Here is a 26,734-nt window from a genome sequence, read left to right as displayed (position 1 = left end):
TGTTTTAAACGTCCCTCAAAGACTTTTCTTCTGTATTTGATGTCACCCTCTCTGTATGGTTAGAATGAATGTTTTAATTTTTTTTTTTCTTGAACCTGTACGTTCCGTAGACATTGATTTAAAACGAAAATGGCCTGTAACAGTATGTGATTCATCAGTACAATAATTTTGTATGTCGTCTGACCTTTTGCAGCAGTCGCTTATGCCGTCATGCACCTCAACTCAGCTGTACCCTGGACCTACTAAGTGCCTTTTTTATGGTGGATCTGAAACAATCTCCCAAATGTCTCTCAAACATCTGGAATCATGTTCGGCACGTTCCCAGTCACACATGTCCTTCATGTTTGTTGGGAAAGGGTTAATTCTAGCAGTTGAACATTCCTTTGTATTTGGGCTCTCTTTTTATGGTGTGGTATCATTAGTTCTCAAATATCTGCTCGTGTAGACTCCAGGAAGCACACCAGCTTTATTCAGCCATAAAAGGATCTGATGAGCCACTTTGGTGTGATTAAAAAAATCATAATTTAATTACTTTTTTTTTTTTTTTTTAAACTACCCACCTGTGCCATTGGCCAGTACATTTGTGCAATGTAATAAATAATTTTACAATCAAATTGTTTTCCTTTTGATGGAACTTAGGGATGTGCAATGATATTGGAATCATGTTGGTATCTACATTTTAACTGCCTAAGAACATTAGATGTTTAGATTTCCCATATTTTTGCATCCCTAGGAATTAGAGAAGTACATGACACATTGGAGAAATGCTCTGTTTATTTTCTATTTTTTAATTTATGTTTCGAGTTAAAAGAAGTGTGAGACATGGTGAACCGGGATAGTGAAGTATTAAAGTAAGTAGATGAACTGAAGTCTGAAGAACTGTCATTATTAAGTCTGACATTGTGCAGTACTTGATTCTGACAGGTATCACAATAAATACCAATGCTAAACTGTATTTCCAATGCAGCATTATTTCAGAAATCAGCCAAGCCTGAATAACTTGAAGTTCTGGAAACAAAAGGTCTGTGCTGGTTGTCTGGATTCACTCAAACTGTTCATTATAAATCATACAAAATACGTTAAACATGTTATTCCACAACTGCGAGTGTTTGGAGGAGCCAAAAGTAGAATACGGTCTCTCTTTCTCTTCTTTTTGGTCGAAAATGTTATACAGAGACAAATGAACTGAAGCGAGAGCTCAGCAAACCCACTAAAGCACGTCCAGAAACTCAATCCACATGTTGGACTGGGACTACAGGAAAACCAGCAGTAATAAAACGAATGTCTTTTATTGGAGGGATCAAAGCAACATGACAAAGCCTTGTTCAGGCTGACAAGACCGTTTTTCGGGACATAAAAACACGCTGTATGTTCACATTCATGTTTAAAGCATTTGCATTTTGAAAGCCAATCCTATTCAGAAGCACAGCTTCAAATTACAGGAGAGCTTCACTTTTCAGTGGCACTAAATTTGAGCCAGATGATTTTTTTTTCCTTATATTTTTTCCGTTTCCTCCTCTGTAATTCTGTTATGCCATTTTCTGACACACGATACGCACCAAAGCCTCACATAAAGCTAATTAAGTGACCTTAGCTTGACCGCCATAATGAACAGAACCATGGCCTGGCCGTTCCTTTGGAAGGTGGACTGGAATGGATTTGTTTGACCGGCAATAACAATTATCTAATTTGTGTGGTTTCCTTTAAACTCTGTCAGTGCTGGAGATCAGACAGATCACCTGATCTGACAGCTTTCCTCACAGAGTGTCCATTCACTGAAGCCCAATGTTCCCCTAAGTTCCTGCAGGTTCTTCTGAGGTTCTCAGGAGATGTATGTGGAGCTGTCGGTCATTTTCAGGCCATTTAGACTCTCTGGGCCACTGAAGAGCCTGAGCATGTCCAGCTCGAGTGGATGGAGGTGTCCAGTGATGATCATGGAGTGCAGTGGTCCTCCCAAGTCACACGAAGCCATCTCTCGTAGAGACCCTGCTCGAATGGCCTGGTCATCGGCTCCCACCCGAGCCAGACCCACACACACCGTCTCCTCAGTGATCGCTGCGGGACAGGCAGCACACAAATCCAATAAGCTAATCTAGAATTAAATGACCAAACGCTTTCAATCAAATGTAATCAGATTTTCATGCAGTCCTTGACAGATATTGTTCTTATTGCCCCTCGGTGCTGACCGAGGCAGATGGCCCAGCCACCGGTCTGTTCTCTCAGAACCTGTGTGTGTCTGTTGCATAACAGCAGGAGTCTTTATCCCTATTCTGCAGCCCCTGAACAAGACACCTTTTTGTGTTTTCTCTGCACTAAACTTGATTCAGCTAATGAGGGGCTTTATAGTGACCTGATGAGCTAAATCAGGTGAGTCAAATGAGGAAAACACTGCGGTAAATGTGACAGATTGAGCTGAAAAGCCCTATTTTCACCTACTGTCACTCATCAGGTCTAAGAAACCTAAATAGGGACATGCTTTGATCGGAAGGTGCTGACTGAACTGCTTTAATTTCGGAATGTTATAATCCTTTATAATTGATTTTAACAAGATTAAATAAAGTGTGTTCTCATTTTTGGTCAAAACAAAATTCTCAGGCTATTTTCAAAGCTAAAAATAGGGCTGTCAAATGATTAAAATAATCCACTGCAACAAATCGCATTATTTTGTGTAGTTAATTTGGATTAATCACATTTGTAACTGCTTAACTCTGGCCCTGTAAAAGCAGTGCATTTTGCTGTAGCTATGTGAGCAGACAAAAAATGTGTTTATTACCTTCAATAATTCAATAACAATATTTTCATCATCATATGAACCTGAACAGTGTTTCCAATTATCATCACTGACATCCAGTGAATGCAACAGTGGAAACATGTTCCAACCAGTAGCGCATACATACATATACACATACACCGATCAGGCATAACATTATGACCACCTCCTTGTTTCTACGCTCATTGTCCATCTTATCAGCTCCACTTACTATATAGGTGCACTTTGTAGTTCTACAGTTACAGACTGTAGTCCATCTGTTTCTCTGCATACTTTGTTAGCCCCCTTTTACCCTGTTCTTCAGTGGTCAGGACCTCCATGGACCCTCACAGAGCAGGTACTATTAACACTGACGTGTTGTGCTGGTCTGAGTGGATCAGACACAGCAGTGCTGCTGGAGTTTTTAAACACCTCAGTGTCACTGCTGGACTGAGAATAGTCCACCAACCAAAAATATCCAGACAGTGAGTACCAGCGCAACACACACTAACACACCACCACCACGTCAGTGTTACTGCAGTGCTGAGAATGATCCACCACCCAAAAAATACCTGCTCTGTCCATGGGGGTCCTGACCACTGAAGAACAGGGTAAAAGGGGCTAACAAAGTATTCAGAGAAACAGATGGACTACAGTCTGTAACTGTAGAACTACAAAGTGCACCTATATAGTAAGTGGAGCTGATAAAATGGACAATGAGTGTAGAAACAAGGTGGTCATAATGTTATGCCTGATCTGTGTACACACACACACACACACACACACACACACACACACACACACACATTATATATATCTATATATACACACACCCACACACTCACATAAACTATTCTCAGTCACTGCTGGACTGAGAATAGTCTAACTAAAAATATCCAGCCAACAGTGTCCTGTGGGGAAACATTCTGTGACCACTGATGAAGGACTACAGGATGACCAACACAAACTGCAGCAACAGATGAGCTACTGCCATTTGGTGGACCAACATAGTAGGAGTGTCTGTTACTTATACTGCTGCATCAGCAGTGTGATTGCTTACTTCAGACTCTGTGATCTTTTTTAAAAGATATGAAAAGCAACAGCTTGTGAGCAACTGGGCTTCAGGGTAGAACTACAGACAGTTTGAAGGGTCAAACTGGGAAAATGTATTAACAGCATTAAAAAATAACACTACATTAACGTGTTAACTTTGACATCACTACTAAAAATCACCGATGCCAAAGAAGAATCGAAATCTGACTGCTAACGGCACCCTCTGTGGAGAATTTACTGCCTGCTGAATGTGAGTGAGTGAGTTACAAGCCAATTCCATGCTGTGCACCTAAAAAAACGTTTTTATCGTCTGTGATTCACTGGGGTCAGATTTCATGATGCACTGAACTGTATTCCGAAGAATCTAATGTAATCGTTGTGAGATCTGATTCACACCCCTGAACATAACATCACATGAAAGATCACACCATATAAACTCATTTAAACATTCAGCTCGATTCTTCACATGAAGAAACATTTTCTTTCCATATCTCACCCAGTTCCTCTGCTTGCTCTCTGCGGTTCTGCACAATCTCCAGGAGCTGCTCGGCTGCCTGAGCCACGGTCATGAACCTAGGCGGCTCGTAAATCTTACGACCCCTTTAAAGAAGAGACAGAGACACAGACAAAACCCAGAGAGTTTAAAGTGGTGATGAAAACAAAAGGCCTGCTAATGGACTGCTTGTACTTGTCACTGCACTTGTCCTTATGGAATGTGCTTATGAGACAGAAGGGTTATTATGCTGGAGTGCTTGAGCATGATGAGGAAAGCTCCTTGAGCGCCTGAGTGCTGTTAAGATGCTACTAAGCTCTGGGAAGGACTTAACTGTGCATTATGGTGAACACATCCTGCAGTTTTATTGTTTCACTGTTGTCGTTTCAACTTCATTTTTTCGTTTGTTTGCCATTGAGTTTGTAGCTGCCTTTTACCCTGAATCAACTTTACGATGAATGGAGCAACAGAAATGGTCCAAAATTACTTTAAGCCTAATGAAACCTATTTTTTACGTCTCATAAAAAGTTACTATAATAATAGAGAGGCGATGATATGTCGCCTATATGTTCCGCTCACCTGGGGGACAAAGAGGTCACTGATATTCAGTGGCGAACTGTGACTTTTTGAGCTAGGCCTTCATTTTAAGCTGTAAATGTTACAGTTTGCTAATGTGGGGAAAAAAAAATATAAAAATCGCTGATGATGCTCATTTCGGTTTGTGCCCATTTCTGATTCTAGTAGTATGTCAGCTAACGCTGATTCCCATGAACAGCTAGACTATGGCTCATATTTAGAGTCAGTGGTGTATCTGAAACTTCCAGAAGGCCAAGCTCAGGGGTCAGCAACACGCGGCTCCTCTGCTTCCCTGTTGCGGCTCCACAGCAGAATTTGATTTGTGGGTAAAAATGAAATAATCCTCCTTTACAGTAAAATAAAGCTCTGCTGGTCGTTCAACACAGTTTAACAATAAATGCTCTTAAACACTGGAGTTAATGTAGAACTGCTGATTCACCCTTTAACCCTGAAGGTTGGCGCACAGACTGCTGGTCACCATAGCAACACAGACAACAATCTCGCCTAGATAGTAGCTAACAAAACGACAAAGAAAAAGATTTAAGACGAATATCGATAATTTGGAAATGAACAGACTTATTTGTGTTTATAAGCACTCAGCTGGTTTCTGAACCGGTGGTTCCAAAACGCACTTCGTCATATTCTTCATAACTTACATATTTCATAAGCTACATTCAAAAGGTGGGGGTCGTATGAGAGCTGTAACTGTCTTCTCTCCAGTCAAATAGATGGGTAATGTAGTTTTAAACCCTTATAATAAAAGAAGCTGAACTCACAATTTTTTTTTCTACTGAAAGTCGACCCATTTTTCCACAAATCTGGGCTATAAACTATAAACAGATGGCGTCTCTTCAGTGATCTGCTCTGTAAACATTATTTTTATAAAATAAAATATTATATAGCGTACAATATTATATAGCATCTAAGATTTTTGGCTTTCAGCAGTAAATTGTAAGTATATAGCAGTATGTGTGTGATCATAAAACACGTTCTGTTAATTTGAGGGGAGCTTTTACAAAAAATAAATAAATAAAATAAAAATTTACATTTATTTCATGCAGTTACTGAAAAAATTGTCTTACGATTTCAGATGGATTAACCAAAATATACCCACGAGCATAAGAGGTTAATCTGCAGCAAGAAACTCTAAACACAAAACTTATGGCTGAAGTCGCTTCTCATTTGCCAGCTTCTTGTTTGAATTTTCCCGTTTCTCAGTCCTACCAATGGGACAGCTCACTTGGCTGTATCTACCTAGAAACCACAGAAAAAAAAGACTATTTTCAGCTGGGCATTTCAAGAATGTAACCCTTTTGTTTCCAACCAAAACTCAATGAAATGAGTATTGCTGCAGAAGGCCCAGAAGGCCCTGAAGGCCCTGAGGGTTCCCCGCTATCAATATTTGAAGAATTGGTCAAATCTGCCCAATGCTGATTTGAAAATTAAACAGACGATTAAATAAGTCTGCCGATACCAACATGTTTACGAAGAGCCTCAAGTAGTCAAGTTTAAATGAGAAGAAATAAAAGGAAAAGCAAGGAAATAAAAGAAATTAAATACAGTTTAGTTTGAAAAAATTCAAATGTAAAAAAAAAAAATTCACTGACTATCAATTACAGGTCCGTCTGGATATTAACTGAATGTCTGTCTTTAGACTGTGAAGGACACACGGGGCATGATTTACATTTTTTCCCTTCCTCACTGCAGAGTAAAAGTTAGGAACCTCACTCGACAAGCATTTCACTCTGACCAAAAACCCAGAGAGCACGTGTTTATTCCATTTCCGAATAATGGCACAACTGCGCCAGTAAATCTGGGAGAAATTAGGGCACTTTCCTCTCTCGTTGAGGAACGCGGTCTTGGACTTAAGCTCCGCTCCTTCCACCATACGGGGCGGAACATGAAAACCCACTCGGGCTCAGATGAAATGAGATATAAAATTACAGTGCGTGTGCCCATCGGAGCAATAATTACAGGTCACCACAGAGTGAGCAAGGAGTTAACAACCTTTCAGAAAGCTGGGATACAGTTCACGTGTGCTGAGGTATCAGAAGTGTGTAAAATGTGGCACTGGCGAGATGACGGGTCAAACGGGAAAGCAGGACACAAAGAGACTGTGTTCAGCTTTCGCCATAAATTAGGATTTTTCTTTGTAAGTACTTGGATAGGAAAATTATAACATGGCGTTTCTGGAAGCAGCCCAAGTGTCAGTGATAGTAGTTCATGAATCCAAGTCAAACAAACTGCCACATTTTTCTTTCTTTGCCCTTTTTCAGCTCATCTGGGCTCCAGCCAACAGCACGTATAAATGTATGTTAAGTGGATGTTTGCAATAAACCTCAAACTCGGAGGCCCTCCTCTGACAACTCCCACAGACAAGATATAAATCAGAACAGCCCAATTCCCTCCCAGCTGAGCGAAATAAAATGACGCTCTTACCTCATTAGATTCTCCATGGACTGCTCTTTGACTTTGATATCTGAAACAGAGGAAATATATGACATGAAGTGCAGATACAGGATTAAAGAAGTAACCCACAGGAGGCTGTTACAGTGATTACACTATGGTTAAGACGTGTTGTTAGGCACGACACAAAGCTCTTATTAAACCGCTACATCTACATCGACAGGCCACTTCATCAGAACCACCTCCCTGTTTCTACACTCACTGTCATTTTATCAGCTCCACTTACTATATAGGTGCACTTTGTAGTTCTACAGTTACAGACTGTAGTCCATCTGTTTCTCTGATACTTTGTTAGCCCCCTTTTACCCTGTTCTTCAGTGGTCAGGACCCCCCATGGACCCTCACAGAGCAGGTATTATTTGGGTGGTGGATCATTCTCAGCACTGCAGTAACACTGACGTGGTGGTGGTGTGTTAGTGTGTGTTGTGCTGGTACGAGTGGATCAGACACAGCAGTGCTGCTGGAGTTTTTAAACACTGTGTCCACTCACTGTCCACTCTATTAGACACTCCTACCTTGTTGGCCCACCTTGTGGATGTAAAGTCAGAGACGATAGCTCATCTGCTGCTGCACAGTTTGTGTTGGTCATCCTCTAGTCCTTCATCAGTGGTCACAGGACGCTGCCCACAGGCTGGATATTTTTGGTTGGTGGACTATTCTCAGTCCAGCAGTGACACTGAGGTGTTCAAAACATTAGCAGCACTGCTGTGTCTGATCCACGCATGAATTGTGGAGAACGGACATTCTATTACTTTCGCCACCAAATGCAATTGCATTGTTTAAACAATGTTTGTGCACCAAATTTTTCAAATAAAACCTTTTTAGATATAAACGTATTTTTGTAGGTCAACAGTGGCTTATTATTCTGAGATGTCCCTTTACTTTTAAAAAGCATCACAATTAACCAAAGTAAATCAGAAATATGTTTTATTGTGCAAAATATGTGAACGCCCCTGGTTTAATGGCATGTTTTACTGTTTTTCTAACTGAAAGTAAGTGAACACATCCTCTACTGAGACACACTTCTGCACATTTTAATGCACAATTACTGTTTATTTGATTAATCTAATATACTGGAAAATAAATACAACATAAAATGTGGCCCATGCAGAAGTTATGGCACATTTAATGTTTTATTTTTTTCCATGTTTTGCCTATACATTTTAATAACTACATAAAGTTTATTTCATTAGAACTGTCACTGTCAGCTAAAAGCATAAATAAAACTAATAATAATAAATAATAATAAATCCCAAAAAAATAAAAAAAACACTCTTTTGGTTTGTGGGTTTCGGTTTCGAGCAGGAATCTTGATTTCGGTGCATCACTAAGAACAAAGCCCTGTGAAGATCTACAAACTGAACTGTCAAACAAAACGTGAATACATTCATCATATTTGGCCTGTGAGGAGAAAATCGCTCCCCACATCAACAAATATGGTTGATTTAGTGATCTCAGTGGTTACACTAAGAACCTCTCGTGATTGCATATGGTAATCTGTGTCAGTTTGATGAACGGTCTCTCTCTTGTTAGTAAAGGTAATGGCGGATGGACCAATCAGTGAGAGGTATCTGGTCTGTGATGCTTTATTATGTTTGATGAGTGCACTTGCAGGCTGGGAGGTGAAGCATTTAATCTCCGCCTCTACGCTTGCAGTTGAATAATGAGGTCCATAACGCTACTCATGTGCTCTCTCTGACCACCCACCCCCACCCGACCCAGACTATCCCTCCTCAGCTGGGCTGCACCTGGGACCCTTCCCCATCAGCCGCTAAGGGCAGACCAGAGGTGTAGCCTACGTGATATGGAAATGTATTCTATACACCCACTAAGAAAGCACTGAGACAACACGCCCATCTAATACACCTGCCTGAAATAATGACACGAGGTCTGTATAGCTGTCTATATCTAAAGTTTAGACAGAAAGAAAGATACAGAATTAACAAAGCAAGATACAAATCAAAAGCCCAATCCCGTTTCTTATTTTCACCCCTACCCCTTGTTTTCAAGTGTCACCTTACCCCTTGGAACTGAGTTACATGGTGTAGTGGTTGAAATCTTCCTCTATGAAATGGGACCCTCAAATAAAAAGAGCATTACTTCATTAACAGCTACCAGCGCTGCTCTGTAGGCGACCCTGCCAGTCTGCAGTGACAGCAGAGGAGGGTAAAGTTCAGCTCCTCACTGCTGGACTTTAGTTACATTTAGGACATTCTGCTGTCAGCACTGCTGGACTATTTAAGGTGGAATGGAAAATTTAGCTAGCTAGCTACCGAGACATTAGCATGCTATTAGCGATTTTATGCTTGTTATGAAAAAAGGACCTTAATACAATGAAACGACATTAAACTAAGAAATGGTCACCATAATTTTTTTAACGAAGAAAATACATTTCTTTGCTCTCTTGCCGCGACATTTTGTCAGTTTTTCTTTTTTTCTCATAACACTGTTTGGAGTCTCTGAAAAACCTCTGTTTGGAAGGCCATGTAGCCCTAACACTTCGCCCTACCCCTCTATCTCAACACAAATCAGGACACCCTACCGCCTAGGTGTGAACAAGAGGCCTAAGGGCTAAGTGGTAGGGACAAGAGGTGAAATGGGATTGGGCCCAATTCTGGACATCCACATACATAACACTTTTCTAATGAAGCTGGCTAACAAACTGAAAACAAAACCTGCTGCTTGTTTGGAATGAAAACCTGCAGCCACACCAGCCCTTTGTGTATAACATTACACACCCTGGCCTACAGAATGCACATGAAAGTCATATTCATATTGAGTCAAAACAGCAAATTTTGCTGAAACGTGACAAGTTTGCACAAATGATGTTCACTTTCAATGGCCACATCCATTTGAGTCTGTGTCTGGGGGGTTGTATGTGTTGGGAAAGCTAAATCTTCACCACACACCAATAAACCTAAATCATCATCCCCCCCTGCAGACCATCTGCCTCCCCCAGGTACCGAACTCTGCCAGAGAGACACACTTGCTCTTTCGCCCCTTTGTGTGTCTGAATTAGGCCGCTTTAATGTGCACCCCGGGGACGCCGAGCAAGGGAAATGCCTGTTTGCAGATCTGGGGGGAACCAGCAGAGCACGAGGGGCTGCTGTGTCCCCAGAGTGGCGTCTGGCTTTGACATGTTCATTGCCAGGGTGATTGGCGCAGACGCTGCAGAGGTCTGGAGGAATATGAGAGCCAAGGGACCCACCGGAGAGACGGGCCACGTGTGAATGTTTATGACTCCATCTTTATGTTTTATTTTGAGCGTACGCTCTTTGTGAATAGCAACGTTGTCATAATAAAACGTCATAAAATCTCTTTTTTTTTTCATTTGCCCCCTAAATTGAACATTTCTTTAAAAACTGACCAGAATTACTTGGAATAAAATGTACATTAGCGAAGTTTAGAAAGTTATTCTCCTATAAAGTTATGATTTCAAACATTCAAGATTTTGTTACAGTAGTGACGATATGCACGTGTAGTGGAGTAAAGACATACGCACCCAGTAGACACAGCGTGTGCATGCCCATATCTCTGTTCCTCTTGATCTTATCGTAGAAGCTCTCTGGTTTCCAGTTGTCGGTCCAGAACACAATGGACACAGTCTCGCCAAAGTTGTACAGCTAGCAAAATATTAATTATATTAATTAAAACAATTCAAACAAAACACACTGTCAGTATTGGGACAAACTGTCATATTTCCATTTTTGTCATTATTTGTTTTTTAATATAATTTATAAACAGAAACTGCGCTTTACGCTGTGTGGACATTTCACAATGAATGGACAAAGAAATTACTTGGAATTTTTTTTTATTTATTTATTTTTCTACACATTAACTTACACTATAAAATAAGAAAGTGTTTGTTTTTCTGCTGTAAAATTAACATTTTGGAGATAAAGTTTTGTTCCAACAGTCGTGATATATTCTTATTTCTTTACACTACTATAATTTTACTGGTTATTTCAGTAAATAAATTTACTGAAATTTATTTAAGCAGTAAAAATAATTTTACTGCTTATTTCTAGCAAAACAACAAAGCAAAACATTTTTGTTTGAAGTAACTGAAGTGCTTTTCAGATTGAGAGCAAAACACCGATTCAAACTAAACATCCAGTCTTGTTAGACGTGACCGAACGGCTGAGAATTGTCAGAAAAATGTCTAAAATCTAGTTTTTTTTCTGTATGAATGTAAGTAAACTTCATTACTGCAAAGCATCAGTTATAACAATTAAAACGAAAGATATTTTTGTTAATTTCCTTTTGTTGTAACAGAACTGATTCAGGCTTGCTTTTGCTCTAGTGAGATTCAAACACCTCTGTAGGGTCTATTAAAGCTTTGAAACGTCACAGTCAGCTGAGGTGTAATGATACTGATACCAGCACTAGCAGTGAATGAATACCTGCAGGAAGTTAAACCCGACACTAGTATCAGTGCTGCGTGACTGGTTTCAGTATTGGTGCTGGTATCAGCTGTGAAAAAAAGTGATACGAGTGCATCTCTAACTGTCCCTGAGCTGCGGTGCGGTCATTGTTCAGTGTCTGTAATGCGCTGCAGTTCAGGTGCATGTTTAGCAGACTCTGATTGCTGCAGCAGATCGGTAACACAACACGCCTCAAACAAGGTGCTTCCTGTTATTCACCGAGTATGACATCACTCGCAGCTCTAGAGCAGAGTCCGTGTTTGGAGCTCCAGAGCCGACGGCTTGCCTCCATACAGCTGACACAACAACAACACCACACTCATCTGCTAGCAGCTACCGTTTATCTGATCGACTCTGTGCAGCGGAGGCTTATACAGCCATGAAAAGGCATTAAAAAGGAATTCCACCAATTTTCCTGAATCGTTCAGATGAGTGGTGGGTTTGAAAAGTCGGAACAGTAAAACTGTAAATACAATACAATACAAAAATACAAACTATAAACACAACGATTTTTATTCAAAATTTCACACACTGCACTGAACGAAATCCAATTACACTGGAATAATTATGAAAAATGTTCCATGTTCTTTCATTACTGACGATAACCACGTTATGCTATATAGTATGATATAGTCTGACATATACATACACACAGATTATCTAAGATGCTTATCCTTCTGGGTCACAGGGGGTGCTGGAGCCTAACCCAGTGCTCATTGGGTGGAAGGCAGAAAACACTCTGGACAGGCTAATGCGATATAATTTATGATAATCAGAAATATTGCCATAGTGCCCATCACTAGTTGAAGATTGATTTGATGTGAAATGGCTGATTGCAGAGAAGCTTGTCGACTCTGATTTCTTTACAGTGGTGTTGATAAGAACCAGGGGTCACAATGTCTACAATGCAAATATAGCCATTTAATTAACTATCCAAAGTGACCACTGAACCTACATGTGCCTTCTGAGTTTTCTATGTTATGTTGATGATAGTAAAATAGCAGTAAATCTGACAAATATATCATTGCTGTCCAAAGAAAAACAAGTATCTCCAAAATAATAACTTTACAGGAGAAGGTAAAAACGTTCTTTACTTTCAATGCAAGTTAATGGAAAGAGGTTTTATTCTAAGCAATTCTGGAGCATTTCTATTGGTCCAATCATCATGAAATTTTCACACAATGTAAAGGACAGCTGAGCTCAAATGATGCAGAATTGCAAAAATTCGAGATGCATGTTTTTCATTGGACAGTGACGACAGGTTTGCTTTGGGGACTATTTTGCATTACAATGCTGTTTATGCACCTCTCAGCTTTTAAAAAGTTCATTTTATACTAAAATAGAAATAGAAATCTATTTCACTGTTTCTGGACTTAGCTAACATCAGCTAGAGTAGCTGGCCTAGTTAGCGTTGAAGCCGTGCTGTGTCTGCCTTCTCAATCACCCCCACTTAACCTGGCAATCAAAAGATGAGTGTAATCAGGTGTGTTGGAGCAGGTAAATCACCAAACAGCTGGACATTGGTCCTCGCCCAGGACTAGAGTTGTGCAACCCTGGTTTAGAGGCATTAAGCTCTTCAGATGTCTGGTTCCTATCACCAAAACTGTGAGCAGATTCTGACTCCGCAGTGGTGCATTTCACATCAAACCACTCTGAAATATTTTGTTTACATCTTAATCCAAGTTATGCAGAAACATTCGCCTTGAATTCACGCAGCAGAATTATATAATGCTATGCAATAAATTTGTCCCCATATAGAAATTAATTAATTAATTAATGTATGACAAAACACTTCTAACCAGCAACAGATGCTGGGTTGGAGAGACAAGCAGAAGCAACACATACTTGCAAGAGCTGAAGGAGACGCAAGCTCATTTGAAAGAAGCCCCTCTGGGTACAGACGTCCTTTAATTAGAAAAGCAAAGACCTGCCGTTCTGTTATTGCTTGCCGGCCGTGCTTTGTATTGGGGATCGCAGCAGATCGCCTCCAATTAGCATCCAGGAGAGGCGTACTGATGGCCCTGCTAGGCTAACACTAACCCAGTTAATCCCAAAGAGGCCAAGTGAGCCGGTGGCACTTTTAGGAAGCAGAAGGCCTGTTGTGCTGCTCTAGGTTCAGTTTCTACTGCAAAAAATCTGCGAACTGTAACAACAAAGCAGCTCTCAGGTCAGCAGTAAGTGGCACTCTGTAAAAGCCCAAGCGTGCAGAGCCACTGGCCGGAGGCAGAGTTGCATGTGGGAGCAGCTGGGCCTCAGTGTGCACAATACTGCTCTGACAGCTCAATACACGGAGCTCTTATTGATGGACTCGCCCTACGCTCTGGGACTGCATGCAGCTACGCTTCTTTCTCCATTCATACACATTCACGCTCCGCCTGCAAGCCACTCTCACAGAGGTGAGGCTGCCTTTTGATCCCTTTCAGCAGAGGAACAGTGCCTGATGGCTCACTTATGGTGTTTGTACATTTAAAAACAGAGACATTATTCATCAAAGTTCCACACAGTCAAATCTGATCATAAAATGAGGTCATGCAAATTTCACCCACAGTTTTGTTTTTCATCAGCTTCATCTTAGGCATCTCTGTACACTCATGTCTGGTAAAAGTGGGTGTAAATTTGTGTATAATAGTTTAACACCCCCCAAAAAACACTTGATTTGGGGTTAACCATATCTATTATCAATATCATCTATAATGCCAATGATAAGACTCAAAATACAAGATAACAACAGTATTAATAATCTGTGCACAGCAATATATACGTAGAATAACCACAACAATAATACAGCAGTTATATGTGTTGTTTTTACTGACTTACAAAAAGATGTTTCGTTTATTTTATATTTCATTTGCCGTAATTGTAAGTTTGGTCAGTAGGGGAAGCAGTGCACTCACTGCATGACCTCAAACTCCACCTACGAGCAGAGTCATTGGCAGAGAAGCTGTTGAATGCAGTCGTTTTATTAGCTCCCTCTGTGTGCTTTGTGTAAATGATATATAAACGAGGTGCTGCTAGGCTGGTGCTTGTTTTCACGCACCGAAGCTGATGCATCATTTGCGCTTAAAACGCACCACACCGTACGAAAGTTTCATGAATCATACACAGACTAGTTTGAATGCCATTAAAAGTGGACTAAACTCTCCTTTATGTAACTCTGATGCAACTTTATGCAGCTCCTTCATTTTGGAATCATTCCAGTTAGTGACCTCCCGTTGTATATTTTGTGGTATTGAAAATAAGAGGTTTGTTACCTGCAAAAAAAAAAAATAATAATAAAAAATAAAACAACAAAGTAAAACTGCTGGACAGTGTAAACGGAAGAAACTTTTGAATTTTAGAAATGGACTGGCTTCTGTTAAATAATTAGCCCTCCCTATAACTTCACAAGAACTGTACTAGGTCTTGTGGCAGGCGACTGCCAAGTTAATATTTCCAGGATTTCAACTATTAATTACCAATTCAATAACTAATTACCATTCACCAATTACCTTTCACAGTTTTACAAAGGTAAATTTAATGGTAATTTTACAGGAACAGGTTAAGTATGAACAAGAGCAAGAGTCAAAACTCCGAAGTGTTATTTTCTCCTTTTTCAGGCAGGTTTTCGGTTTTCGTGCAGGAGAAGTTGCAGGAACGTATTCTGAACAGGACCGAGAAACGAAGGAGCTGCTGGTCATTCATGCTGAGAACGCCACTTCCTGTTATGCAGGACTCTCACTCTATATTTGAACACATACATCCTGAGAAATCTAAGCAAGTTTCAATGATGCAGAGTCTGAAAATGATGGTAATACACCAGATTTTAATGCTGCATAAATGTAACTGAACTTCAAGCTTTACATCTTCAGGATGGAGAAAACTTCAATGTTATCCTCATACTTGTGATTAGGGTCTTAATGAAGGCCTACCTGAAGTCCACAGCAGCCCACTGCGTTCAGGATGGAGGCGTTATGGATGACCCGATACTGTATCCCAGCATTCACTGCTCTCAAGACCAAGTCACTGTGGGTTGTTGCTCTGATGGAGAGACAGACAGCAAAAAGTAATCAAAAGTAAAGTCCTCATTTATGTACATGGACTAAGGGTCAAGGAGTGGTTTAAGCTGATGACTGGAACAGCTCCATATAGAATAGAACGGCCAATGCAAATAATTCTTGAGGGAAACTTAACCAGATTTGCAAATGGAACCCCGTTTCCAAAAAAGTTGCGACGCTGTGCAAAATGTAAATAAAAATCCAATGCAATGATGCGCAAAATCATGTAAACCCTATATTTAAGTGAATAGTACGACATACCAAATGTTGAAACTGAGAAATTTTATTGTCATCTGGACGGCTGAAAACATGTATATATCATGCAGTACTTACTCATGTATGTTAGGGTTATGCATTAGAAAGAAATGGTGAGGTTTTTAAAGGTGCAGCGTGTGTCTGGATCACTGTACAATATGGCCAGTTTTGATATCAGATGTTTGCTTTGAATAAGTAAAATGAAACTCTGGCATTGTGCAGAATACGCAGAACTCCAGAGCTCTCAGTGGACCCTGTTTACATATTCAGAAAGCGCTGACACGTGTGATCAGTTTAGTAATTCAAAGTAACTCCAATTGTTTTGTTGTGTGAATTATTAACCCAGCTAACATTAGTGTGGTTCTGAATGTTATCTGAATAGGAAAACATGGTAAATTTAGGTGAGTTTCCAACTTTATATGCAGAATTTAGTTTGTTGTGTTTGGAAAAATGGCACATACATTACTGTGATCTGTGGGCAAACAATTAGAAGGTAGATTTAGATTTTCATATCAAGGGTTTATCTGTATGTGTAACTGCACCGACACCTGGTTTTGAGAGTTTAGTGTGCAGTGTTTAGAAAAAATGGCGAAAATAACTTGCAATGTATGTGAAATCAAAGAGCTGTGCAAAATTATAAAGGCCCATTTCACCTGACGAACGAGAGCTGAGACACGTTTAACCAGCGCAGCTCCATTTCTAAAACATTCTAATCTACGTTAGGTAAAATAAATTAGGTATTATTATAGGATGTCAAATCATATGTATAATCACCCCTATTCTTTGCACAAATTAACTGAATAAATTTCACTGGCAATAAACTGGTTTTTACCATCACTTTGGGCTGTTACCATGGTAACTTAATTAACCATCACTGGACACAGGCCTAGATGGTCTAGACAGTGTTAAGTTTGGAGAACACTGATCTTAGGAGGGTTTTATCGATTGAGAAAAACTATTTTAAACTAAATTTGAAAAATAATGTAAATGTAAAATTATATAATATATAAAGCACCTACTACGGAAGTCCGGAGAGGCCATGAGGTAGTTGTCATTTTCTGGATTGTTATCTTGAGATAACGAGTTAATTATCTTGTTATCGAGATAATGAAAGTTGTTATCTAACGAGTTATCTTTTTATCTTGAGATAACAAAGTTGTTATCTTGAAATAATGAGTTGATTATCTTGTTATCTTAAGATAAAGTTATCTTAAAATAAGTTTTGTTATCTCAAGAGAAAAGTTGTTGTCTTGAGATAATGAGTTCATTATCTTGTGATCTCAAGACAAAGTTGTCATCTTGAGAGTACAAGTTAATTAACTCGATATATAAATATAACAACAACAGCGACAGCTCATGGCCTCTCCAGACTTCCGTAACCTGCTGACAACACTGCCAATCAAAACTGATTTAATTTTATTCCTTCTTTTTTTCATATTGTACATGATTATATTTTGAATCTGAACACAGATTACACTTTAAAACAACCATGGGAATATAATCTGAATCTAACACTGACTACAAATACAAGCACTAATTAGTCAACGTACAGAAAGACAAAAACATTATTTTCCTCTTGATTCACTATAAAAGAACTTTTTCCAAATTTGACTTCATAATGCAAAACAGAAACGAGACAAAATGTTTAGCTCTTGGTATCGAAATATATCATTAAACTTTATTAAACCCAAACATTCTTCAGAGACGGAAAATAAGAAGCAAAGCTCCCCATGAGTCTTTGTGTGGTTTTTGGGCAGGAAAAATGCTGAGCCAAACACTCAGCAGACCCCCACATCCCCACCACTTCAGTTCAAGTAGCGTGAGCAGAACAGGAGCTGCAACCAGTCCGTCCTTCCAGAACATTCCGTGTTTACGTAGCGATCAGGTCATATTCCTGTCCTCAAAAGACTGATGACCAAAGCCCTGAAGCAGACGGCGAAACCTCATTTCAGGGTTCACGCTTGACCACATGAACTCAGAGAATCAGAATGATTTCCATTATTTGTCTTCCATCTGAGCGCAGGTCTGAGGAAAGTGTGTGCTGATGGTGGCGGGCTGCACTGACAGCACTGTGGTGGGCAGGCATGGCAGCTATTCGCTCAAAGCACGCACTCTAATGAGCCTTGATGGAACTCGAAACCTTAAAATGAGCTGGAAGCGATTTCACTAAAATGAAAATGAGGGAAAACAGCCTTTTTAAATGTGGTGCAATTATGGTGGAAACTGTTCAATAACATCTGATGGGAAAAACTGAGTGGAAGTTTGTTCTCAGGAAATGACTGTGATAACTTTATATCACAAGACTCCCTGATAGAGCTGCACAATATTGACGTAAAATGCGATGTTTGATAAACCTGTCGGATATCATGATATGAGAAGTGATAAATGACCATTAAAATAATGTGTGTCTGGCTGAATGTGCACACATTTTTGGGGGATGTGTAAACAGAAATTTAACTCACCTCTCTTTAAACCCCTCTTTAAACAAATAGCAAAATAGAAAATCTAAAAAATCTAAAATCAAAATCTAAAAATCTATCAAAATCTAAAAGCACTGTTTACTATTCTGCACATAAAAGTAAACATTATATATATTTTTTTTATATAAATATATATATATAAAAAAATATATATATATTTTTTTAATTTATATATTTATATATATATATATTTATACACGCACACAAGAACAATTACATATTCTTGTTTCATTTCATTTTTTTGTTTCGTTATTCAATATTGTGGGGTGTTTAGTTTACAAATTACATTGAGTGTGTAAACAGCACACTCTGATTTCTTAGATCAAAGTAAGGTCTAGAAATTCGATTAAGAAATCTGATCAAGAGAGCTGGATTTTAGCTCAGTAATCAGATTTCTCAGTGTATGAAAACTCTTACTCTGATTTCTTTCGGATTTCTCAGTCTGCTCATGTGCGGAAAAAGACAGCGGTACCGGAAATAAGCAAGCCACGCTGCTGCGAGACACAGCAAAACACTTTTGGAGTGATGATGAAACCAACTACATGCTTGACGAATTGAAGGATGTAAATATTCTTTATCTTATAGATGATGTATGTTGCTATGTATGTTTTTTACATTACAGTTACATGAGTTTTACATTACATTTATGTCGTGTCATCTTCTGTGAATTTATTGGCTGGTTTCTGCAGCTATCGGATTATTAAGTGCATGTAAATGCACTCATTGTTCTTGCTTTTGGTTGAGTGTAGTTGGGCACTGTGTTCTTAGTTGGTGTGGGACTCTTATTTTGAAGGACTCTGGGGGGTGTAAGGTAGCGAGCTTCAGTAGAGCCTGAGCAGCCTGTGTGCTGCATGTTTCCCCCTTTTCTGCAGCTGTTTTGAGTTGAATGTCCATTAAAGCTGAGTTACAGGCATCATTTTAAGGTCTCAGTGTGTGTTTTGTAGTTGGTCGTTTGGCCAAACAGTTCAGGTTCAGCAGGTTCATTCCCAGTGCAACGAAGCAGGCTTGTAACGGTTTGGGCCGGTTATGTAATGACGTCTCTCTGGCGCTGCCTGTATGAGCTAATAAGATCTGTTCTGTCATCGCTGCTCTAACAATGTGTTTATAGCAGAAAACTCATATCGCAATAACAATGAAAGTACGATTTATCGTGCAGCCCTACTCTCTGATAGGAAGGTGGTTTACTAATTCCATGATCTTTTATGTACGGTTTTGATGGATTTGTGCAAAGGATGTGCTCTGGTACTCCAGCACTCGGTTACATTTTATTACAGGCAAATAGAAAATATACAGACCGACAACTTAAATGGCATTTTTATGTTTTAACAGAACAGGAAAACGTGCAAGTTTTGTGTTCTACTTCTACTCCAAACCGTGAGTGCCTTGTCAAAGATGTGACTGAGAAAGCAGAGATAGTGGGGCTTTTGTTCGAAGCCTGAACCCATACCTGTGATTCTGAGGCCAATCCTGACCAGGCCTGACTGGCACTGCTAAATCTGAAACCCAAACCTGACCTAACGCCGCTCACATGCACTACGAGAGATGCATTACTGCAGACACTGTTTTACAGGTTAAGGGTTCGAGTGTACTGACAGAAAACAAACCAAACAAAGTCTACACACTGATCTGAAAGCAGAGCTTGTGCTGGGGCCGGCACTGATTACCCAAACTGTATACGGTCTTGTGTTTTATTCTTTTCCCCTGACGTCCGTTTATGACATTTGTGTAGTTTTATGTACCAAAAACAGTCCGAATCCATTTTTTTCATAACCATTTTCCAACTTTTTAATCCCTTAGAATTAAACAGGCTGTTCTTGTTATTGTGCCTTCATGACAGATATATGTAAATGATCTCTGTTCTGATTGGCTACCTTGCACTGTGTCTCATTCAAAAAGCAGTCCAGGCTGAAACACAGCGTACAAATTCAGTGTGACTGGACGGGGCTAAACTCTGTAGGCTGAACAGGCGGACAGATGTAAATGTTTTGGGTTTTGCAACTTTACAGAAGCAGTAAATTCAAAGTGAACTTTTTCTGCAGCTTAGTTTCTATATATGGTCTGTATGAACTGGGATACAACTTAAAACTTGAACACTTTAAATGCTACATCAAATTTGGTTTTCTGAGATATGGGCCCTTTATTATGACACTGATATTTGTTTCTGGCAAGTAGCTACTGAGGAACATGAAGAGGTTTGTGAAAGAACAGCCAGAATCTGGCCCAAAACCCATTTTCTGTAACAGACCTCTACTGCTCTGTTGGTTGAGCTCCTGAACTGCTTTACTGTTGCTCAGACTTCTCACTTTTTAGATGTAACATTTTATTTTAGACCAAAACAGCTTTAGAACAAGGTGTTAATTTCAGCAATGTAACTGAATAAGAACAAAGACAGAAAAAAACGTATTGTATAATATGCTGGTGCTCTTGCTGATTTCATTTGATATGGCATGAATGTTCCACAAATAGAACGTATGTGAGGCAGTGTGGTTACAAAGAACCTCATCTCATTTTGTGGGCAGGGCAATTCCCTGCTCACAAGATGAGTAGGAAAGCTAAAGTTCAGATGCTAAAATCAGTAATTGGGGTCAAGGAAGGCCTGTGCAGCGACTGTGCTTCAAGACTTCCCAACAATCTGTCACTCAATCTCACTAAGAACAAGAAAATACTTTCACATCTGCACAGACAGAAAACCATGATTATATTACATTATATTAACCTTTTAAACTCCTTGGAACCGCCGGTCGTATTCTTCATAACTTTCATATTTCATAGGCTACATTCTAAAGGTGGGGGTCGTATGAGAGCTGTAACTGTCTTCTTTCCAGTCAAATAGATGGGTAATGTAGTTTTAAACTTTATAATGAAAGAAGCTGAACAATTTTTTTTTGTCTACTGAAAGTCGACCCATTTTTCCACAAATCTGGGCTATAAACTATAAACAGATGGCGTCTCTTCAGTGATCTGCTCTGTAAAAATTATTTTTATAAAATAATACAAAGAGCGTCTAAGATTTTTGGCTTTCAGCAGTAAATTGTAAGCATATAGTAATGTGTGTGATCATAAAACACATGTTCTGTTCATTTGAGTGGAACTTTCACAAAAAATGAGTAAATAAATAAAATAAACATTTACATTTATTTCATGCAGTTACTGAATACTTTGCCTTATGATTTGGTCATGTAAATTCAGATGGACAAACCAAAATATACCCACGAGCATAAGAGGTTTAATTTATATATCTCATGAAAAAAACTGTAATGTTTTAACTAAAAAGCTAAAAAAAAAGAAAAATCATGTCTCTCACTTTTTACTACCGTACAGAGTATCTCAAGGCTCTGGGTGAGACCCCTGCTAGCATTTTCCTGCAGTGAAGGCTGAAAAAATCAATAGTGTGGAGAAGACGAGAACAGAGAACCTGCACACGCTGCCTGCCAGTGGAAGAAACATCACACGCTGATGTCATTTTAGCATCTCGCTGAAAGAAGAAATCTGATGAAGTTCTGATGTACCACGGTATCAGATGAAAGATGATGTTTGAGTTAGCATTAATAAAGTTAATGAAGCTGGGCTTCCGCAGTGCTGCTGTGTTGATTGGGCTATTTTGGTCTTTCATCTCTTTAAATTAAACCAAAAGGGAAACTGACACAGTATTGTAAAAGTTTTTGTTCCTTCAAAACAATATAATGCACACAGCAAACATAGCATTGACGTAATTCAGTGCAGAACAGTGATTCTGATAGTAGGGCGTTCAGTTTGAGCCATAAACGACAAAATGTGGTCGAAATACGGGACAAAAACACCTCTGTGACGATGCTCATTTCTGCTAGCACTCCTATGGGATTTCTAATTGTGTGTCAGCACTAAGCTAACGCTGGTGCATATAAACATTTTCTGGCCATTCTAGATTAAATATGGACATCTGAAGGATGTAAATTATGTTTTTTTTTATTTAGCTTGTAAAAGACTGACATATATTTGACCTTGAAAGTAGCAGTTTTGCAGTGACTCTGTCAGCATAGAGCTGCCAGCACTGTTTTCCATTCCTAACCTGGTTAGACAACAGCTTGTTTTCAGTCAGTGACATATCTAGAACCTGTAGAAGGCCTAAAGTGACTTTTTTTTAAAAAACACCACCCCTTTCAAATCAGAGTGTGATCGGTTAATTCCACTGACATTAGGATAATTAGGTTAGTGATTAATCAGACACATGGCCTTCAGTCTAGCTGCTGAAGTGCTCACCAATGGGAGAGCTCAACGGGCTGTATCTACCCAGATACCACAGAGAAAAGAAATCCTGATAGGATAGTTTTTCTGTTGGCAATTTCAAGAATTTTACCCTTTTGTCTCCAAGCAAAGCTTAATGAAATAAAAGAATTCCAACAACACTTTCAGACTTTTTTCACAGAAATTATTAAGCCTTCTCTGAAGGTCTAAAGGGCCCTGAGGGGTTTTCAGAGTATATTTTTTTAAGCAATTACCTGCTGATCCCGATATGATGATGATGACCCAAATGATTATGAAGAGCCTCAAATTAATAAAGATTTTAAAAAAATAAGTAAATAGAAGAAAGAAAATTTTCTCACAGAATCTTTCCCACCCACTGAAAATCAAAACGTTATTGATTAATTGATTCCACTGTCACTTCCTAATTCTATCGGTTATTATAGCTTCAGTCCAGCTCCTGAAAGTTGAAACAATGGCAGAGCTTGCTTGGCTGTATCTACCAAGACACCTCTGGCAAAAAAATCTAATTGGACAATTTTCCACTGGACGCTTCAGGATTTTAAGCCTTTGTTTCCAACCAAAAATGAAAAATGAAATAAGAGTATTACTACAATGTGTTTAAATGCAACATGATGACTTTGTATCACAAGCATGATTCTGATAAATTAAAATGAACTAACAATTACAGAAATCATTAGGCCTCATCTGGAGTCCAATATAGCTGAAGCAGCTGAGAGGTAACAGCAATGGCCCACTGCACAAGTTAGCTCTATCACACTCACCCAAATGGATCCCCCACCACCAGGAAAGCAACATCACTGACATCAGCCCCCTTCAGTATCTCATCTGCCTCCTGCTCTACCATGTCTCTGTCTGCCAGCAACAGCTCACGGCCATAATACTCCTCCTGAACAGATACACACAGCACACAGTCAGACAGTAAGTACGTCACTGTTTATCAGTATGATTCTAGTAAGTCTTTATTAATTGTTAAAATCATCATAAATACCAAGCCTGCACAATTTTGAGAATATTGCATGTACACTATATGTCCAAAATTTTTAAGACAGCCCTTATAATTAGCAATAACCTCCTTTAAGGTCACCCATTGCTGGTTACAAGTGTTCACACAGCTTGTACAATTCCCATAGAAAAGCACTGACTAATAGAGCTCTGGAGCAGCTGCACATGAACCTAAGGTTACAATGTCCAACATCTAGCGTGGGCTAGAGGGGTATAAAGCCCCCAGCATTGGGCTGTGGAGCAGTGGAACTGCTGCTCTGGAGTGATGGTGAGTGAGTCCTGTGGGGTGAGCTGGAGTGCCAGAACTGATCATCCAACATCAGTACCTGATCTCACTAACGCTTTTGTGGCTGAATGCAATCAGATCCTCACAGCAATGTTCCAAAATCTGGCGTAAAGCCTTCCAAGAAGGGTAGAGGCTGTTACTACAGCAAAGGGGGACAAATTCCACATTAACATCCTTGATTTCAAGAGGAACGCTGGATGAGCAGGCGTCTGCAAACTTTTGGACATATAGCGCATATTGCTACATACGGTCAGTGTGCCTCGCTAAAAACACAGTGATGCACCCTTAATGTGAAATGACTAAAGAGAGATCTGCATTATTTAGACCAAAACAATATGTATGATTATTGACTATCTTTATTGAAAACCTTATTGAAAACAATGCAATGATGTAAATTTGCCTATTCAGTCTACAGCAGTTTAGCCCCGCCCATTCACGCTTAAGTTATAAGTAGTGTTTCAACCTGGATTGATTACTGAGGCAGGCACAATAAAGGGCACCCAATCAGAACAGAGACCATTTACACATATAACCTGAAAAGTAATAGAAACAGTGTTGGATTCTAAGAGATAAGGAGATGATGAGCAATGGTGATGTAAAACTGAATTATGACTTTTTTCATTAAAAATGAAAAATACAGACATTATCAGTGGATCGCAGAGTACAAAAATAAATGATAAGGATTATGGGCCCTTTAAAGGCACTAAAATAAAACCACCCGTTCTATTCTAAGGGGTAAAGAGAGGTCAGTAAATGGTCATATAAAATGAATTATAACAATAATAGTCATAAGTGGACTTCAAGTGAGAAATTGACATTAAGTATTTGACATTTGTTAGCACCCTTTTACCCTGTTCTTCAGTGGTCAGGACCCCCATGGACCCTCACAGAGCAGGTACTATTTGGGTGGTGGATCATTCTCAGCACTGCAGTAACACTGACATGGTGGTGGTGTGTTAGTGTGTGCTGCGCTGGTACGAGTGGATCAGACACAGCAGTGCTGCTGGAGTTTTTAAACACTGTGTCCACTCACTGTCCACTCTATTAGACACTCCTACCTTGTCAGTCCACCCTGTAGATGTAAAGTCAGAGACGATAGCTCATCTGCTGCTGCACAGTTTGTGTTGGTCATCCTCTAGTCCTTCATCAGTGGACACTGCCCACAGGACGCTGTTGGCTGAATATTTTTGGTTGGTGGACTATTCTCAGTCCAGCAGTGACACTGAGGTGTTTAAACTCCAGCAGTACTGCTGTGTCTGATCCACTCAGACCAGCACAACACACACCAACACACCACCACCACGTCAGTGTTACTGCAGTGCTGAGAATGATCCACCACCCAGACAGTACCTGCTCTGTGAGGGTCCATAGGGGGCCTGACCATTGAAGAACAGGGTAAAAGGGGGCTAACAAAGCATGCAGAGAAACAGATGGACTACAGTCTGTAACTGTAGAACTACAAAGTGCACCTATATAGTAAGTGGAGCTGATAAAATGGACAGTGAGCGTAGAAACAGGTAGGTGGTCATAATGATATGCCTGATCGGTGTATAGCTACGAGACTTCGCCAGCTTCTTGTTCGAATTTTCCCGTTCCACCTTAAAAGGTGCAACAGTTACTGCTGCACTATTTAAGGTGGAACGAGAAAATTCGAACTGGAAGGTGGCGAATACGAAGCTAACTTAGCTAAACCAAAAAGTCCACAGTTGTGGTACAACTTGCATCTTGTGTCATTGTTGCTCAAGCGTTCATTGTACAGTACTGGTCTTCTCTCATGCAGGTTGCAGGTGTGTTTACCCACCAGAGCTTCTTTCCCCACAGTCAGGATGGAGGTGTAGGCTTCCAAATAAACCCGACTACATCCTCTGATCACTTCTAATCCTTTCACCGTGATGTCTCTCGCATCACCGAGACCAAGACCGATGAAATACAGCATTGCTGAGTTGAATCAGAGCAGCTGTTCACTCCAGCTGCCTTATACGAGCTTTAACGCTAATGCTAACAGACTGACTGCTTATTATTGTTCCGCGTATGGAAACTACAGCTCTGCTGTTCCATCAGACGCTCCCAGAGACAGACAGAGTCTCCAGAACCTCTAAAACAGTCTGCAAAACTTTCACAACCGCATAAATCTATTCCCGATTTCCACTCGGTTTCTCACGTGTTTCTTTGCAGGAGCAACCGGCACTCGACTTGCAGTAAAACAGTCCTCGTTTTACGACACTTTCCGTTGGGCGCGTTCTAATCCATGCGCTGCACACTACACACTACACACTTAGACCCTGACTTAAACAGGACTGGATTCCGTGCTGTTTTTGCTGACTTGTACAGGACACACGTGCAAAAATATAGCTATTTAGTGTGTTAACTACAGAACTAGTGTGTACACTATTTACACTGAACTACTTAAGCACAAAGTCTGCCCTTTATTGTCACGTGTAGCCTACAACACTTCTTATTGTTTCTCCCACACTTCAACAGTAAATACAATAACAATAATAACGGTAATATCTTCTGAATAGCATATTAGTGCATCATATAAGGCATGGAATAAAGACTTCTCCACTCAAACAGAGCACTAAAAGTCCAGTAGACTTTGGTATTCAGCCTGCTTTTTGGTGTCAACCTCTAGAGACAGTTAGTCTTACAATCACTGCCTCTAAACTGCATG

At 39.8% G+C, this 26,734-nt stretch overlaps 1 protein-coding gene across 2 annotated transcripts; it reads right to left on the bottom strand.

The window, feature by feature from the left end:
- Window positions 1-1,273: 1,273 nt before the first annotated feature.
- Window positions 1,274-26,276, bottom strand: dph5 (diphthamide biosynthesis 5). 2 transcript variants are annotated; one of them, XR_005008116.1, is made up of 8 exons: window positions 25,865-26,276; window positions 23,537-23,661; window positions 15,670-15,778; window positions 10,840-10,960; window positions 7,311-7,350; window positions 4,299-4,402; window positions 1,642-2,055; window positions 1,274-1,416 (listed from the first exon to the last, which is right to left on the bottom strand). XR_005008116.1 is itself a non-coding variant. In XM_036586324.1 (7 exons), exons 1-7 carry the CDS (start codon window positions 25,997-25,999, stop codon window positions 1,823-1,825), a joined length of 867 nt encoding a protein of 288 aa, XP_036442217.1. In that variant the 5' UTR covers window positions 26,000-26,276; the 3' UTR covers window positions 1,274-1,822. The 2 variants fall into 2 exon arrangements, 1 of the variants encoding a protein (XP_036442217.1); XM_036586324.1 differs by having other exon boundaries at window positions 1,274-2,055.
- Between the last annotated feature and the right edge of the window lie 458 nt (window positions 26,277-26,734).

This window comes from Colossoma macropomum, unplaced genomic scaffold, assembly GCF_904425465.1.
Source record: "Colossoma macropomum unplaced genomic scaffold, Colossoma_macropomum, whole genome shotgun sequence".
NCBI classification, from domain to species: domain Eukaryota; kingdom Metazoa; phylum Chordata; class Actinopteri; order Characiformes; family Serrasalmidae; genus Colossoma; species Colossoma macropomum.
Note: the sequence above shows the minus strand (reverse complement) of the source record. Positions and strands in the feature narration are given on the sequence as shown.